Source organism: Equus przewalskii, chromosome 2 (assembly GCF_037783145.1).
Source record: "Equus przewalskii isolate Varuska chromosome 2, EquPr2, whole genome shotgun sequence".
NCBI classification, from domain to species: Eukaryota; Metazoa; Chordata; class Mammalia; order Perissodactyla; family Equidae; genus Equus; species Equus przewalskii.
Window position 1 is genome coordinate 20348439 of NC_091832.1, and position 17084 is coordinate 20365522.

At 55.4% G+C, this 17084-nt stretch overlaps 2 protein-coding genes across 4 annotated transcripts in view; one reads left to right on the top strand and one right to left on the bottom strand.

The window, feature by feature from the left end:
- Nucleotides 1-4041: 4041 nt before the first annotated feature.
- LOC139078904 (uncharacterized) overlaps nt 4042-17084 on the bottom strand; it is a 91374-nt gene continuing 78331 nt past the window's right edge. The window contains exons 5-6 of the mRNA XM_070591157.1: nt 5825-6787; nt 4042-4853 (exon numbers count right to left, since the gene is read on the bottom strand). Of these exons, the coding sequence (XP_070447258.1) occupies nt 5825-6787 (963 nt within the window). The 3' untranslated portion in view covers nt 4042-4853. The remainder of the gene's footprint in view (nt 4854-5824; nt 6788-17084) is intronic.
- The window catches only part of GRIK3 (glutamate ionotropic receptor kainate type subunit 3), a 215776-nt gene continuing 204076 nt past the window's right edge, over nt 5385-17084 (top strand). For 2 of the 3 annotated variants that reach the window (XM_070594339.1, XM_070594350.1), the window contains exon 1: nt 5385-5648. In XM_070594339.1, the coding sequence (XP_070450440.1) occupies nt 5534-5648 (115 nt within the window). In that variant the 5' untranslated portion in view covers nt 5385-5533. The remainder of the gene's footprint in view (nt 5649-17084) is intronic. The other variant, XM_070594328.1, reaches the window with a different exon arrangement.

A 17084-nucleotide genomic window follows, 5' to 3' on the forward strand; every position in this document is an offset into this window, starting at 1 on the left:
GGTGGGGATGCGGTGTGTGAATGACAGTGAATGAATGAGTGAGTCACGAGCAAGGGGGTGATTGAGCAAAGGACTGAATACATGAACGAAGGAGTGGACAACCGAGGGAGTGAATAAAAGAGTAGAGGACTAAGTAAACGCATCAGTGAGTGAGTAGATGCATGTGAGTGAATGAATGAGTGAGGGAGTGAGCAGATAATCACACACAGAGTGAAGAAATGGTTGAATTAATGAATGTCCAGTGAACTGTTGAGTGATTGGATGAATCAATTAATTAGGGAATGACAGAATAAACGGACAAGTGGATGAATGGGTTAGGGACTTGAGTAAATGAAAAAATGAACGAGTGAATGACTGGGTGGAGGATCCTATGAACAAATGAATGTGATGAATGAACGACTGATTGCATCAATAAATTAATCGGGGAATGACTGCATGACTTGAATGAGTGAGGGAGGGACTCTGGTCCTCTCTCCTGGTTACTGGGGAAAGCCGACCTGCTGCCGGGACCCGGGGGCCCGGAGGTGATGGTTTCCTGGGGATAGTTTCCCCTCCGCCCCTCCCCGACGGCAGCAGAACCCCATCGGCTTGCAGACCATCAGGGGCTGTTCCATTATGTATAGATACAAACAGGGCTGCCGTGTACCATTTACTCCTCCACCAGAACTGCACCCGAGCTATTGAAACGCAGATGTCAGTACAATAACATATCTCTGGTGGCTTGTCTACCTGTCTCCCTCACTGCTGAGAAATAACTCGCAGCAGCGGGTTAAGCTGACAATAAACACAGGAATTGACTTCCGTGGGAATGAACTTGCTTGACTGTTGACAAAAATCTAAGGTGATGCAACCTTCGCTGGGCGTGTCGCTTGCTCCGGTGGCAGCTGGCAGCTGCAATGCTTTTTCCTTCTTGGGACAGGGATGAGGGACAAAGGCCCCAGGCAGATGAAAAGGTCTCTGTCCCTGGGCCCCGAGGCAGGTCGCAGTGTCCTGCCAAGAGCCGAGCTGAGGTTTGGCCTTTGTGGTTCGCTCGAACTTTGCTGTGGAGAGAATGCTGTTGAGTAAAGAGTGGGCTGGCGGCTGCCTCCTTCCAGTCCTGGTCCCCTCCAGGGTGAGATGGGGGCGAGACGGCCCCACCCCACCATTCTCACCAAGGCACCCGGAGAGCTGCGTCGCCGCCACGTGCACGCCAGTTGTGGGACCCTTCGGGGAGTGGCCGGAGCCCCCAGCTTCAGCATCCAGTCACCGCCGGCAGGCTGCCCGCCGGGCAGCCTGAAGGGAGATGAAGGTAGGCAGGCTTCGGCAGAGAGAGGGCACTCGAGTCCTAGGAATCTGCACTCAGCAGCCACACGCGTGTGCTCGGTGGTTTCCCAGGGAAGCCGAGATCATGAATCTCGGTAACTCGAGCCCAGGGCCTCATCACTCACCGTGATTGTGGGGGGATTGAGAGCTGGAGTGGATCGGTCTAAACAAAACACACACACAAGGGGACTCGTCCAAATGAGCCCGCTTGGCCGCCGCTGGGGCCCCCGCCCGCCCTTGCAGAAGCCAGAGAGGGGATGGGGAGGGGGCCGGCAGCCTAGGGTTTCTCTCTACCCCGAGCCCCCACCCGCGAGCTGGGGGAGACATGAATCTTGCTGGCGGCGGCTTGGGCCAGCTCGGCCAGCGCGTTCAGGGATGCTAATGAAATGCGGGAGCACTCCTCCTCTCAGACAGCGGCCCTTTTATTTTGGAATGAAAAGCTGCATTAGTCTGAATGAGGTTTGGAGGCCTCGTAAATCCGGAGCTGGCTGCCTCGTGGGGGAGCCGCGGCCTGGCTGGTGGGTAGACTTGTTTACCAACAATTCGAAAAGCCAGGATTGGCGGCTCCCAGTCCCTGGAGATGCAGCTCGAGACGGTGCCAGCCCTGGTGCCTGCCAGTGGTGGGGCAGCCTGGAGAGGCGCATGACGATGACAGGCAGAGGGGAGCAGTTTTGTCCTCATGAGTTGGGTCTGGTGGAGCTCCCCACTTCGCTCTAGCCAAGGGCTCAAATCCTACTCTACTCTTAGCCCGTCTACAAACAGCCAGAAGCCACAGTGGGCGTCTAGCAGAGGTGCTGAGCCTGTCCCCTGCTCAACCCAGGCAGGATGGGACAAGGGTCAAGCCTGCAAGCTTAGGAGTCAGATGGGCCTGCATGCAGATCCTGGCTCCTCACAAACAGTGTGTGGCAAACAGTGACGACCAATGAGTATCAGAGGAAAGAAGGGAGGAAGGAAGGGAGGGAGGGAGGGACGGAGGGAGAGAGGAAGGGGGAAGGGGGAAGGTAGCAGCTGTGTGACTTTGGACCTCTTAACCTTGCCGAGGCTCAGAGTATCCGTCTGTAAGATGGCAGAATCACACGGATCCTAGCACAGCGGGCTGTGGAGAGGGTTGGAGGAAGTGATGCATGTAAGGTAGCGAGCACGCTGTCTGGAACATAGAAAACACGTAATGAATACTAGTGGCTGTTGTTACCATTGCTGTTGTTTTTGTTGTTGTAATGCGTTCCCCCCCCGCCCCCCCCCCCCCCCCGCCTCCCCCAGACCGGGAGGCATCAGGCTGCTGTGGGTTTGGGAGGACCCCTGTGTTACAGAATGCTTTGCAGCTAGGTCCAGAATAGGGTCCAGTCCTGGGCTGAAGGCGGCTGGCTTCCCTCTGACCCCAGGGTTCCCGCTGGGCTGCCAGGCCCAGTGGCCGAGCCCCACAGCCTCTGCAGCTGGAGGCTGTTTCCCACCGCAGCCAACGTGGCAGCAGGGGACAGCCTCTCTCTGCAGCGCTGGCTAACTCCCGCCCACTCTGGGATGCGGCAGGAGAGAGGCCCAGCCTGCCTGCTTCCCTGGGGGCCGCGAGGGGGCCTCAGGTTCTCCCTCTGCCTTCACCCTAGGACCACTCTCTCTTTCACAGCTTTCTTGAGGGCTGCTCCTCCTCCTCCTGCTCCCCGCCCATCACCCGTCCCTCCCACTGGCCTTTCCCAGGGTTCTGGTCTGGGGTGCAGATCTGCCCATTTCCTGGAATCACACCTCTACCCTTCTGCTTCTTCAGCTTCCCTGCCAGGCCATTTGTCCCCTGCACCCTGCCCCTCTCGTGGCCAGAGGCTGTCTTCAGGGTAACCAAAACAGAATCAGCCTCCAGGCTCTTCCCCTGTCCCCGATCCCAGCCATCACTGGGCACTGTCGGTGATGCCTTTGAGCCCTGCATCCTTGGCCTTGAGTTCATGTGCTGCCAATTTCCTTTCCATTTCCCCATCAGGGCACTGGAATTTTCTTCCTTATAGAACAGCCGGGACTTTTTGGTTCCTTGGAGCAACTAAACCAACTGTGGAAGCTTATAGGGGATGGGGATGGGGTGTCCAGTCTTGAAGGAACAGGCTCCCCAGCTTTATCCTGGAGGGTGGGGCCTTCGGCTCCCCTCTCCTGTGCTTCCTCCTTGCTGATGTCACTGGGGCCCGTTACTCTTTATCAAGAGGTGGCAGCTGCTGCTTCTCTGGCTCTGCATGTCCTTCCCTCTGGTCCCTTGGGCAACATTTTCCAGTGGCTGCTTGGGAAACCAGCCGCTCCGGCTCAAGGATGAGGAAGGCCCAAGTCTGGCAAAGACAGCCAGCCAGCCGGTAACCTCCCGGTGCTGGTGGATCTTCGAGGACGGCCTCAAGACTGGCATACGTCTTTCCTTTCTCAGGAGGAGAGCCCTGGGAATCTTTCCTCCTCCCACAGCCAGGGTCGCCCCCACTTCAGGTGGGAGGGAGTTCCCTCCTAATTGGCAGGATTGGCCACACTGCAATACTCACATCCCCACACAATGCACAGTCCCCTATGCCGTGACAGGGAGGGAAAGAAAAGACCGGGAAATTAACAGGCTGGATAGAGCTCGACTCATAGTCTATTTGTAGGAAAATTAAAGATTTGCTTTTCAGATGTTGGGGGCCATGCTCTTACCAGACAGCTGGCAAATGGGAGAGATTGGGAATGATGGAATAGATCAAATTATTTAAATGAGAAAAATAAATTCACACACAGCCTAGCCGCTGGCCGGTGACAGATCCCTTTATTTATCTACTGTATCGGCACCGCTTTGTCTCTGTCAAAAAGGTCATTAAACTCGCCTAACTGCGTGATTCGCAGCCTCCTGCTCCAGACTCGCTCCACAGCCCTTCTCTTCCCTCGACACCCAGCGCCTCTTGAAAAAAAAATTTATTATTGCTAATAAACAAGGTGGTTTTTTCTTTTTAACCCTTTCTAACTTGCTCCCCACTGGCTTCTACTCCATCCCACGGAAAATTACAGTTCCTTTTTATTCTTTCTTAGGAGGAATGGAGAGAGGAGCCAGCTCCTCCCGCATAGTTGGAGAAGAGGGATGGGAAACACGCGGGTGCATCTCAGACGCCCCTTTGAATCTAAGGATTTAGCCGTCTCCCCCCCGAAGCCCCTCCAGTTGCAGTGCACGGTCAAGTCCTGCCTTCCACAGCAGAGGGTCTGGCCTGGGCTCCTTCCACCCCTACCAACCCCTGCAGCTCCCCTAGCCCAGCGTGGACAATTCTCTTCGAATTCTGTCTCCCCCGAGCCCCAGTCCCAACTCTGCTTCCAGGAGAGATGGGGTTAGGGAGGGAAACCGGCTCCCGCGGGTCAGTCTCCTCCCGCTGCCGTCCAGCCAGCGCCTGCCGCGCGGGAGCTGGAAGGCGAGACTCCGCAGACGGAGGGCTCCGGGTCCCCTCGCTCCAGGCGGGCGCGTCTCCTCCAGCTGGTCGGGCCGCTAGGCTGCCGCCGTCTCCCAGCGCGCGGTGCCAGCTCTCGTGCTCCACGCCTGGCTCCCAGGCTCCGCGCCCTCGCAGTTGAAGGGACTGGGGGTGGCAGGGCGGATGGGGACGTCTGGGAAGCGAGAAGAGTCCTCCTTCTCCGGGCGTCCCCCCAAACCGGGTCCAGGGGCCCCTTCCCCGCCCCCTGCGCAGGTGTGAGCGCGCGAGTGTACGCCTCGGCGGGTGTGAGTGTGAAGTGTGTGTGCGCGGGGGAGTGCGCGGAGGGAGCGCGGGCGGCGGGCGGCGCGGGAGGCGGGAGGCAGGGCGCGGGGGAGGGGGCTGGGAGGGAGAGTGTGCGCGCGTGCAACTCCACTCCGGGGCTTTGTGCGAGCCCGGGCGATAGCATCGGCGGCGGCTGGAGGAGGAGCGGCCGGAGACGCGTGCAGCCCGCCCGCCAGCGCCCCGCAGCCGGGGCAGGTGGGAGCCCGCGCGGGAGTGTAGCCGACGCGAGCCGGAGCCGAGTCCGAGCGGAGCCCGGGCGGAGCCCAGGAGCCTCACTAGCGGGCGGCCCGTGGGCGGCAGCCGGGCGGGGCGGGCGCCGGCGGGGCGGCCCCCCAGTAAGATGTGCGCGGCGCCGCGGGGCGCCCCCCACTCGCAGCGGCGCTCGGGAGCCGGGCAGCTGGGCCAGGCGGCGCCTTGGGGGCTGCTGCGCGCCCGCGCCTAGAGCTGCCGCCCCAGGGAGCCCGCCACGGCCGCGCCCCGGGCACGCTCGGCGGCGCCCAACGATGACCGCTCCCTGGCGGCGCCTCCGGAGTCTGGTTTGGGAATACTGGGCCGGGCTCCTCGTGTGCACCTTCTGGATCCCGGACTCACGCGGGATGCCCCACGTCATCCGGATCGGTAAGGGCTCCCCGGAGCCGGGGGTCTCCGTGCGCCCGGGCGGGGATGGGAATGGGGGGCCTCTGAACGCCATCCCAAGAGATTTTCCCAACCTCTCTGGGCTGTCGAGGCAGGGTGACCACCAGGAGCTCGTCCCAGTGAGGACAAAGTTCCAAAGCCGGGGTCACGGGCCTTACTTATTTGGGAGGAGGCAGCCGGGCGGCGGCGGGCGAGGGCGAGGGGCCCTTGGCGCGCTCCTGGGAGGCCAGACCTGGTGGAGTGTGGCGAAGCGTTCCAGCGCCAACCCGAGTCGCGGGAGCGTTTCCCGGCGACTGCCAGCACGACCGGCGGGAGACGGAGTTCTGGGACCCGGCTTCTCTGCGGAGCGGGAACCCTGGGGAAGGCGCCAACTTCTCTTTGCTCCTCGCTCCCCGCGGGCCCCTCGCCCCCGCTTGGGGCATGGCTCCAGCGCCGCGGCGGGGACGCAGTGTACAGCTTCGCATGACGGGGGTAGCCTGTCTCCTCTCCCGCTGGCCGCCCATTCGGCCCCGTGGCGTGGGGCAGGGGAGGGGCAGCCCCCCGCTGTCGTTCCAGCTGTCCCTCTCGGCCGAGACCTCTCCCTCTCCTGGGGCAGCGCAGGGCGGGTTAGGGAGCGACGAAGCCCGCCCGATGCAGCGAGCGAAGGCGGCCAGAGGGATGCGAGTGTTTTTAAAGTTCGCCGAAATCCCTCCGCAGCTGGCGGCGGCTGGCTGGGCTGCGCGCGGCTTTCTGGGGCTCTGGCGTCTCCGCGTCTCTTCTCGCTGGAGACTCTTACTTGGGGCTTTAACTTTGTTGTGGCCGCCCCAGGCACCCTGTCGGCAGCGCTCTGGGCTGTGCGAGGGGCCGTGCGCGTCCCAGGCCTGCGACCGCCAGGGTTGGGCCCGGCCTGACTCTGCGGGAGCCACCGCCGCGCAGGCCCTGCGCCCGCCGCCAGGCCGGAGACCTGGGCCGCCTGGGTTCGCGAGGCGCCGCCGCCAGCGTCTGGCACAAGGCGGGCAGAGCTCTGCTGAGCCAGGGCCACCTTCCTTCCCTGTGGTTCTTCTCCAGGCGCGGACCCTGGGCTGCGAGAGGCGTGAGGGGGTGCAGGGAACCAGGGCTTGGTTTCCGTACTTGAGGTTTTCCTAGGAGGCGGTCAGGAATCGGGAGGCATCTGTCTCCTCCGTGGCTCTCTCCTGGATCCCAGACCCTTTTGAACTCGACATCTTGATGGGGGCAGAGCACAGTCCTCAGCTCTGCCCAAGCTAGGGTCTTTCAGCCCATGCTCAGGACTCTGGCAGGTGGACGCCCGGAGGCAATGGAGTCCAGGCATGGGACTCCAGGGACAGCCCTCACGGCCAGGCTTAACCCTTTGCAGCCCAGGCTGCTCGCGGCATGCCAAAATACCTTCTGTATCTGCGCCTTTGCCTGTCCCAGCGTCTAGTCCTACCATTCCAGGGGCAGGTGACCTCTGGGTAGTGGGCCAGCACTTCCTTTATTCCCTCCTTCCTTCCCTCTGTTTTTTGCGGGGCCTGCATGGTGAAGTACCCTTGGGGGAAAAGAGGGCGGGGGGACCCAAAAGGTCCTGTTCCCATGCCTTGCAGGTCCTCCTTCTGTGGTCCTTCCTCCGCCGGGATGGGATGGGCATGCTCCCAGCCTAGCCTCAGGGGTGGAGGTCTTTGGGGGCCCAGGAAGATAGGAACAGGTGAGGGGAGCCCCAGAAGGATGAGCTGAGGAGGGGCAGTGTGCTGTATCCTGACCTGCCCCCTCTTACTATGAGATTGTCTTGGACTGGGGGTGCTTCTCACTGCCTGGAGGGGAAGCGCCAAGCCTGCCTGCCCTTTCTTGGGTTCAGCATGTAATAATGCAATTAAGGATGGCAAAGCCCTCCTCTCTTCTAATCTTCTTCGTATTAAGCCCCAGGATTAATTAGCGTGTCGGCCCAGGCCATTTATATCTGAGAGCCCTGCCCCATTTGAGTCCCAGCCCACGGACCGGGGTGCTGTGCCGATGCCAAACGTGACCGCAGGAGCTATGCCAGCTTGGATGGAGTCTGGGAAGGCTCTGAGACCCCTGGGCTTCTCTGGAGCTCCTTAGGGAGCTGAACTTCTGTCCTTCTGAGTCTAGGCTGGAGCCTCCGCTGGAGTCAGGGGCTACAGTGGCCGTGGCACCCCGAAAGAGAGAGAAAGAGAGAGAGAGAGTCTCATGCTGAAACGCAAACACACCCACCGCCTTGGCTGGGCCTGATGCTGTCTCCCTTTTCCCACCCCTCGCCACCCCTGGGATCTCAGGACTCTAGCTGGGGCTGCAGAAATTGAGGCCCCAGAAATTGGGCTCCAGAGTGTGCTGGTTGCTTCTGGTTCCTGAGCCAGCTGCGCTTGGAGCCGAATCGAATCCTTCTCCAGTGGGCAGGCGTCATCGAGCACCAGCCCCGGAGAGCGTTTTCCTGCAGGTGCGCAAGGGGCTCTCTGGGCTGTGGAAGAGCATACCCGCCCCCTCTCTTTGTGCCTCTTTTGGGGGCTGAAATTTCCTCTTAGACAGGGAGATGGATAGCTCAGCAGTGTGACAGAGTGTTCAAACAATCCGTCTTGAATAGATGAATTGCATTGCTCTGTCTTTTTGTAATTGTGTCTATCAGAGGGAGAGGTCAAGGCATTGATTGCCTGGATGGTTTGCAAGTAACAAAGGAGAGTAAGGGAGAGAGCGAGGGAGAGAGAGTAATTGGATTGTAGTCTGCGGGAAAAAAATGATCATTGATTATTTTCTATGAATATGCGGAAGATGTATTCTGCTTGTGATTATCAAGCATTGCTCGTTGAAGGTTCTCAAGGCATATTGTTCAGGATTTTATTATTACTGTTGTCATCGTTATTATTGTTCAGATGGATCCTGCTCTTAACTCATGGAAAGCAGTTTAACGCATGGGTCCTCTCAGCCAGATGGGCTTCAGTGACCTCATATGGGGACCTGGATTTCCTGGTTACGTGACTTAGAAGCTGAGGAGGAGGGGCCCTGGGCTGGGAGCCCGGGGCCTGGGTTTCTGCTCTGTCTTCCCCCCGCTGACCGGACTACCTTGGTCAAATCGTATTCTTCCCCCAACCTCGAGCCTCAGTTTCCCCATCTGTAAACTGTTGGGTTGGCCTTGAGGGTTAGGGATATTCTGTGGTTTCAAAGTTCCCTTCAGTGTGGACGGATGGGGATTGTCAGTGCCACTGTGGGTTTCATGGTTAGATCGTCCCTCGTGTTACTTGCATGCTGTCGGATCGAGGGCCAGCCTGGAATTTGAAAAGGGAAGCAGACAGTGGTGGCAGCAGTTGGGGTGACTGGTGGGGACCTCTCGCCAGCCGGTGGGGAGGTTCAGAGCCAAATGACTGCAGAGACACAAAGCAGGTGTGTGTGTGTGTTGGGGTGGGAGGGACGGGCAGGCTCTGGACTCTGTGAGCATCTGCAGACAGAGCAGAAGGGAGCTGTGGGACCCTGAGCCTGGACTGGTGGGGGAGGGGGGCAGGGGCAACACCGTCTGTCCCAGGGGAGTGAAGTCCCCTCCCCCAGAGTCCCCAAACCAGCCCCATCTGTGTCTCCTCCGTCAGTTCACCCAAACGGGGTCCTGAACGTTTGTCTCCTGAGTTTGGGAGCCACTGTGTGTAAAACAATGAGAAATTTCTCGCAGTGACTGGTGATGTGCTGAAACATCGTGGCTGTGTAGGAGCAGACAGGAGCTGAATGAAGATCAATAGGGTTTTCCCCCCTGGAAGTAAATAGCTTCAGACAAGACCTGGGAGTGGCCCGAGGGGCCTTCAAAAGCATTAACTTGAGGAATTTCTGCCTCCACTTTCCAGCCCAGCTGCTCCTGTCAGCCTGGGCGTCCCCCCTTCTCCAGCGAGCGGGAGTTTAATTTCTTCTTGATGCCTGCCTCGCGCACTGCGCTAAGCAGTCTTTTGACGTCAGGATGATCTGGGGTTTTTAGAGCTGGTTTAGGCAGGGGGAGCCAGGCACCATGTCCCAACCAGGTCCTTCCAAGGTCACTTGCGTCCCCCTGCCTTGGGCATGACAGCTGACTTCGGAAGTGCAGCCCACTGTGCTATTTTGAGAGGGTTCTGAGGGGCAGCTCTTCATCACCCACCCCTTCAGGAAGGCAAGGCTGCTTGGCTGCCTGTAGGCTCCTTTATGGGGTCCCTGAGTCCCTGTGTTCCCATGGGCACTCTGTGTCCCCCTCCCAGGAAACAGAGCCCCTTGCCTGGGGGAGGATGCTCCGATGCCCCTGTGGGTGCCAGAACAGCCCCTCCTCTGGGGAGAGGTGCAAGGCCATATGCTGGGGAGGCTGCAGGCTGCTTGGGTGCTCTTTTAGGGGGAGACCTGGTTGTATTCAACACCTGGGACTGTTTCTGCTCGGCTGAGGCCAGGCTTCCTCCATCCTGTCACAGACAGCTGCCCCTGCCTCCTGCAGCTTCAGCCTGAGCCCCTCCTCGCTTGCCCAGGACCCTCCACGGGGAACAGAGAGAGCTGATGCTCCACTTGGCTGGGCAGCCACAGAGAGGAGCCGGGAGCTCCCCAGGCCCTGCCTGGCAACAGAGAGCACTGAAGCTCCGGGGGCGGGACCCTTCCTCCGGAGCCAGCCCCCAGCAGGCTCTGGCTTGTCCCCCTGAGGCTTTGTGGTGGGGACGGGTGGGTCGAGGACCTGGTGCAGGCGGGCAATGGGTTTGTTGGCTGGACTAGCTGTTCTCTGAGGTGCTGATTCTCCAGCAGCAGCAGCAGGGGGCAGTGTGCTTGTGTCGAGGTGGCTGCCAGGCTCCTGCCTGGGACCCCACCTGGTCTGGAGCAAAATCAAAATAATTAAACAACATAACAACAGTACACCAGCCTCAATTTATTGAGCACCCGTTAGCTGCCGGCCCTGTGTGAATGCCTTCCACATAAGACTAGTGGTGTGGGTGAATAGTAAGTGCTCAATAAATGTAGCTGTTGCATTTTTGAAAATCTTCTTATTTAGCCTTCACCACCCTGCAGGCATTATCCCCATTTTGCAGACGAAACTCAGCTTGGTGAAGTCACTTGCCCTGGATTGCACGGCCAGTGAGTGGTTAAGGCAGGATAAGGACTCCCATCAGCCTGACTCCAGATCCTGTGCTTTGAGCTGTCTGTGTAGATGGAAGATGGAAGGCAACGATTTTCACAGGTGTCAGTGCAGTGCCCCCACCGCCATGGTTCTGGGTGCTGAGCGGAGCATCCCTGGGCTGGGCTGTCTGACCTGCTATGGGGGATGGCTTGTGGGCTCTGCGACATTTAACCCACCCAGCGCTGGTTTTCAGAGTCAGACAGTCCTTGCCGATGAACCGTGTGGCAGATATGCTTCCTCTAGAGGGAAGGGATGGATGGTCTTTCCCACCCCTTCTGCCAACGCCCATCCTTACATTGATGGCACCCCACCTTGTCGCGGCTTCTGGACTCTGCCCAAGTCTGTAATCCAAGCCTGAACTAAAGAATGGACTCTCCTTAGGTGTGTCCAGTCCACCCACAGGAATCCCTCTGCTCTGGGGACTCCAGCCTACATGTCCCCCTGGCAGCCACCGGGCTGTCCTTGAAGACATCCTTGAGGACACTTTGGGGCCCTGTGTCTGTGTCTCCCTAGTGACCTGGCCAGAGAAGGTGCCCCAGAGCGTCTGCCTCACCTTGCCTGGTTCTGTTTCCTTTGTAATTGCCTCCAGAGTCCGCCCTACCTCCTGCTCTAGCCTGGCACTCCCGTCTCCCCAAAGCTCGCTTTCTCTTGTCGTGGTTCTTGCTTCCTGTGACCTTTGACCTTTATACCTTTGACCTTAGCTGCAGTTATGTTCGTGAGTGTGTCTAAGGCTTTCTCTAGTGACGTGTCTCATGCCTCTCCAGGTGGACAACTTGCTGCCCAAAGATGCCTAAGACCGCCTCTCCCCCATCACCACCAAGAGGCAGTGTGAATTTTTTTTGGAGTCGAATAATATATTTCATTGATTGTAAGATGGATTCCCCACCACATTTTCACATCTCTAAAATCGGTTCTGTGTCTCATGTCACGTCTGAGTTTACTTGCAGAATGTTTTCTTTCTTGGCATCTCAAAATGTAATGGTGTATCTTGGGTTTGATGAAATGTGGTGGATCTGAGTTTGAGTGTGAGTCTAACATGTACTTGCTGTGTGACCTTGGGCAAGTCACTTCACTCTGGGCCTCTATTTCCCCATCTAGAGGATAGAAATGTTAATATTCGGTTAAACCATATTCATCTGTTTTTGACCTATAAAAATTTCATGGGGTTGAACCTTATAGTATCATCTTCATAGGGTTAGTGTGAGGATTAAAGGAGATAGAGTACTATAGATAAAGCTCTTGCATGGTGCCCGATGCTTAATAAATGTTAGGAGAAAAAGGATTGCCCAAGGATGCGGCTGTGTTTCTGCCATCAGACTGTGAGCTCTGAGACTGTCTGCTTCTCTTGTACCCTCTGCCTTGTGCTCAGTACTCCATGCAACTCAATAGGTGGCATTTGCCCATTACGCACATACCCATGTGCCGCACTGTGGAATGGATGGATCCACCAGCCAGTGACAATTACCCACCGGGCAAGGGAGTGAGAGAGGTGCCCTCCCTGGGATGCTCCTGTATGTCAGCTCCTAGACTCCTCCTGGCCTGTTTTTTATCACACACCTGCAGCCCATGGCATGCTGGTTCTTTCCTACATTTCTACATTTGCAATGTTTTAATTGATGTGCATTTTGCCTGTATGCAGAGCTGGCAAGATCCTGGTTATGGGGTGCTCTTGAGGGATTGGTCCAGGAAGTCCCCATGAGCCCTTCTTAGTTGAGGAGTCCAGTCTTGCTTCCTGGGCAGGCCAGTGTGACCCAGAGAAGGTCTGTGGCTGGAGGCTGGGCCCTGGGGGATAGACACTGCTGGCTCTGCTGGGAGACACCGGGTAATGAGGCCACAGCAAAAGAGAGAGAGGAGAGAGTCCCCGTGGGGATCATACAGATCGGAGATAATGAGATGGAGTGAGATCCGGGGGGAGTGGCAGCTTCCACTCCAGATCCTTTGGTGCCATGCTGCATGGTGGTTAAGGAAGGCAGAGGGGAAGAAAGGAGTGAGAAGGAGCTGAGATTCCAGTTTGTCTGAAGAGGGTTCCAATCCATAGGAGACAATTAAGTCTTGCGCTATTAAGGGGACTAATGCGGATAGGCTGCCGATGGAAGGAGGTTTACAGAGTTCTCAAAACAACTGCAGGGATGAGCTCTTTAAATATGGGAACGAAGGAGACTTCTGCCAAGCCTTTCTGCATCTGCTTTGCAGAGCTGAAATATGCTATTCCAAAAGGCCTGCCCAATTGGGCGGAAAAGCAGGAGCAGGGAGCTGAGGACGTCCCAGGGCTCCAGGCATCACATTTCCTGTCGATGGTGAAGAATCACAGAATCCAGGCTGGAGAGAACCCCAGGGGTCATTCTAGGCCTCTGGTTCTCAAACATCAGCATAGAGCGCTTATTAAAATACAGATCGCTGGACCCCACGCCCAGGGCTTCTGATCCCGTGGGTCTGGAGGGAGGCCTGAGAATTTGCCTTTTTAACAGGTTCTCAGATAATGTTGATGCTGCTCATCTGGGACTACACTTAGAGAACCACTGTTCTAAGGCACTGGAGGACCCCCTAGTGGGTGGGTATCTAGTCTCCGAATACCACCTGTAACAGGAACCTCACCACTTTCTGACCCTGCTTTGATCCTCATTGCAAATATTTTGGCCCACTCCAGTCTTTGTTGCAAAATTTCCCCTAAAATTTGTCTCCCTGCAGTTCTGGGAAAGACGATAGAACCTGGATGTTGAGAGTGTAAGTTCTAGAATCTGTCTGTGTTTACGCTGTCATTCCCTCCCTCCAACTATGTCACTTGGGGTATGTCACTCATCTTCTCTAAGCCTAGATTTCCTCACCTGTGCAATGGGGATAAGAATAGCTTTGACCTCCTGGGACCAGTGTGAGAATGAACATGCTTGGCACAAAGGAAGCTCTCAATACGTTGCAGCAGCCTAGCATTGTGGATAAGCTCACAGGTTCTAGAATCCAGCAGCCTGAGTTTGAAGGCTGCCTCCATCATTGCCCACCTGTGTGATCTTGGGCAAATTCTTCACTCTTAAAATAACAGTAATAATGATAGTAACTACCTCACGGGGTTTTTATATTAGTGCACATAAATTGTTTAGACCACAGCCATGGTAAGCACTCAATAAATGTTATCCGTTAGTCTTACTATTATGATCGTCCTGCTGACTGTTTCTGGTTTGGGTTTGCTCCCTGTCCCATAATGCAGCTGTATGGAGATATATCCAGATTAAAGATGCTCAAATCTTCCTGCACCATGTCAAGAGCTAACGACAGTACTGCTTATGTGTTGAAACCAATAAACACGTCACCTCCTCAGATCTCAGCTTTGGCGTCTAGTTATACGACCCTAGATTATTTCAGCCTTCCCAGCAGCCATTTCACTCCGTTGATTTGTGCTGAGCTGGTGGTCTCCTGAGATCACGAGGTCTTTCCTACAGGCATTGCTGCAGATCTGGAACTTCTCTCATCCTCTCTCTGGCAGTTGATTTTTTGAGCCTAAAGGCAGGACCTGTCATTTATTCCTGGTAAATCCTATCATTGAAACTTCAGGCATTTATTCTTGCTCTCTGTTGCTGGACCACTGAAGCCTGTCTCGGGAGGTAGGCCTGAGTTGCAGCCTCTTCCCCTCGGCCTCTCTCCGGGGGTCTGTGGGAGGGTGAAGTGGTGATTAGCTTACAGTGTGGTTGGAGTAGGAAACCACTGCTCTGGACAACGAAGATTTTGTGGCTCCCTTTCTGTTGTCTGGCATGCTTTCTGCCATCTGAGCCTGGGATGAACATGGCTTCCCTCACTTCAGCTATGTCTGCCATCATCACATTAGGCAGCAAGTGACAAATGTCAGAGACTGTCAGCTTTATTCACTGGTCTTGGATCTGCTACCTTATGCTTTAACCAGCTTCAGAATCCCACTGGCTCCCTCACGCTTTCAGGCCCTTTGCAACCTGCCGTGGTTGGCATCTCCAGACTCATGCGCTGTCTCTCCTTGCTTCACACACGCTCTCTGCTCCCCTGTATGGAACATCCAAGTCCCCAGAAGGCACTGTCCCCTCCCTCACACTCTGGGCCTCTGCTCTTGCTATTCTTTCTGGCTAACTTCTAGTCATCCTTCAGGTCTCAGCAAATATGTCTTTTCCTCCAGGAAGCCCTCTTGACTCCTCTCTCCTTCTATGAGTCCCCAAGGCACTCTGTACTTCCCTTGTTATCGCACTTATTGTAATTCTTCATTACTGTAGAGATAAGCACTGTACAAGATGGACTGTCACTGGCTTATTCACCACTTTATCCAGTGCATCTAGTGCAATGCATGGCACATAGTAGGTGATTAATAGCTGTTTGTTGAATAAATGAATGAGTTGAAGAATATAGTCATTTGAGTATAAGTCCACCTAACCGCCCTGTCATTCAGTTCAACACTTTTTCCATTTTGTCAAGAGGGATTCCGTGAAAGACCTTGTTAGATTCTTCAGTGACATCAACGTCTTAATGATGTCCATGGTATTCTTATGATACATCATTCAGCACCTTCTGTGCCAAGACCTTTGCCATGAAGTCTATTGGGCAGAGCGGAGTATTTAGGGGAGTGAGCCCGTCTTTCCCAGGCCTAAGATTGGTCTTTACATCCATTGTCTGGTCTGTGTCATGATGATTCCCCTCTTGAGAGAGACACAAGCTGTCTCCTTCAATAAGAGACTGAAGAAGAGACCATGATCCCCTTGCCTTTCCTGACCTCACCTGTCTCTCATTCCCACTTGCTTCTCAGCATCTCTGCTGCTCCCTCTGGGAGCTGAACCAAGGAAGAGAACTTCCGCTGCTCCGTCCTTCATAAGCTGGTCACTCAGGACACCTGCCAGGCGGAACTGTAGCTGTGCCGCTTGCACTGCTGTCAGTCATAGGTCAAGCCTCCTCTTTTCCTGTCTTCACTACATCACTGGATCCTGCTAGGATGTGCAGACAACGGGTCTACATGACAGCTTTGTGTAAAGCGAGGTGTTGACAGTAAGCCTGGAGATTCAAGCTGTATAGACAGTCAACCTGGGTCATTTAGCCCTGGGGACATAAACATTATCCACACCAGGGTCTGGGGACTGTGAATGTGTGCATATGTGTGTGTTTGTGTACTTGTAAGAGACAACCAATTGGAGATTTGCTTCTCGAGCACAGGCTTCCCAAATTGGGGCTCAACGGCCATTCTTTATTTCAAGCCTGATGAGTGAATACAGTGACTTTCCTTTGGATCAGTGGGGAAACTGAGGTCTCAAGGAGTGGTTCCAATTTTCTGACTTTCTGGACTGATCTGTCTACAGTATTAGTGTCACTGAGAGTGAGGGTAGGATAGGTTTGCAGTGGAGCCGTGAGCTTCCCCTCTTGAACACTACAGGACCAGACCCTCTACTCTCTTTCTTCCCTCCCCAAGGAAACAGATGACACGTTATGAGCAGAAAGAGCCTGTTGCCTACATGGCCATTTTTCCTGCCCAGTTTAATAGAGGTGACAGCCGTCTATTTTACTTGTCTCGTAACATGGAATCAGTAAATAAAATATGGGTGAACTCCCAGGTTTAGCTGAATTATGGCTGGTCCATGGGGACTGAGGGGAGGGGAGGAGTTGAGCAGAGAGATTGAATCCCTGGCTTCTTGTGAGAGGAGTTGAGCCTGTGTCTTCCTCTGGATCCAGAGAATCTTTCTGTGCTGGAGGAGGCCAGGCAAGTTCACCCTGTTTGACAGTCTCTGAGTCCATGGAAGAACCAGAACACAAGTGGAAGCACCCCAAATCTTGGAGCTGCAGGAGTACAGTACCTGTCTCCACTCTTTTCTGTTACAGATTAGGATACTGAGGACCGAAAAGGGGAAATGTCTTGTGCTACATCCCTTGGTGAGCCTTGGGAAAAATCAGATGAAAACATGGGCTCTCTGACCCCCAGTCTATTAAGAAAATCCCATCCACTTTCCTGTTACACACGTGCACACACACACACATGCACACACACATAGACATGCACATGTTTGAAGCTTTGAATTTACAGTCTTAAGAGGAAGAAGGAGACTAGATTTTTCCAATGTGGCAAAACAGACCTGTAAAACCTTTTTTCACATTTATGGAGAAATACAAATCAGATTCATCTATGTTTATAAAAGGTCGTAGATAATGATACACCCTGTGGAGTCTGGCGGGAGGCAGAGATTAAGATTCACCCCAACCTCTGCGTTCAGCACCATGGAGAGCAGCCGGTCCCCCAGGGTAGCAAGTGGGCGCCGTCTGCACGCTGACTCTTCTAGGAGGGGTGATGTGGTTGTTGTAAGGTCTTGCTAAACAGGCATTCTTTTTCCCAA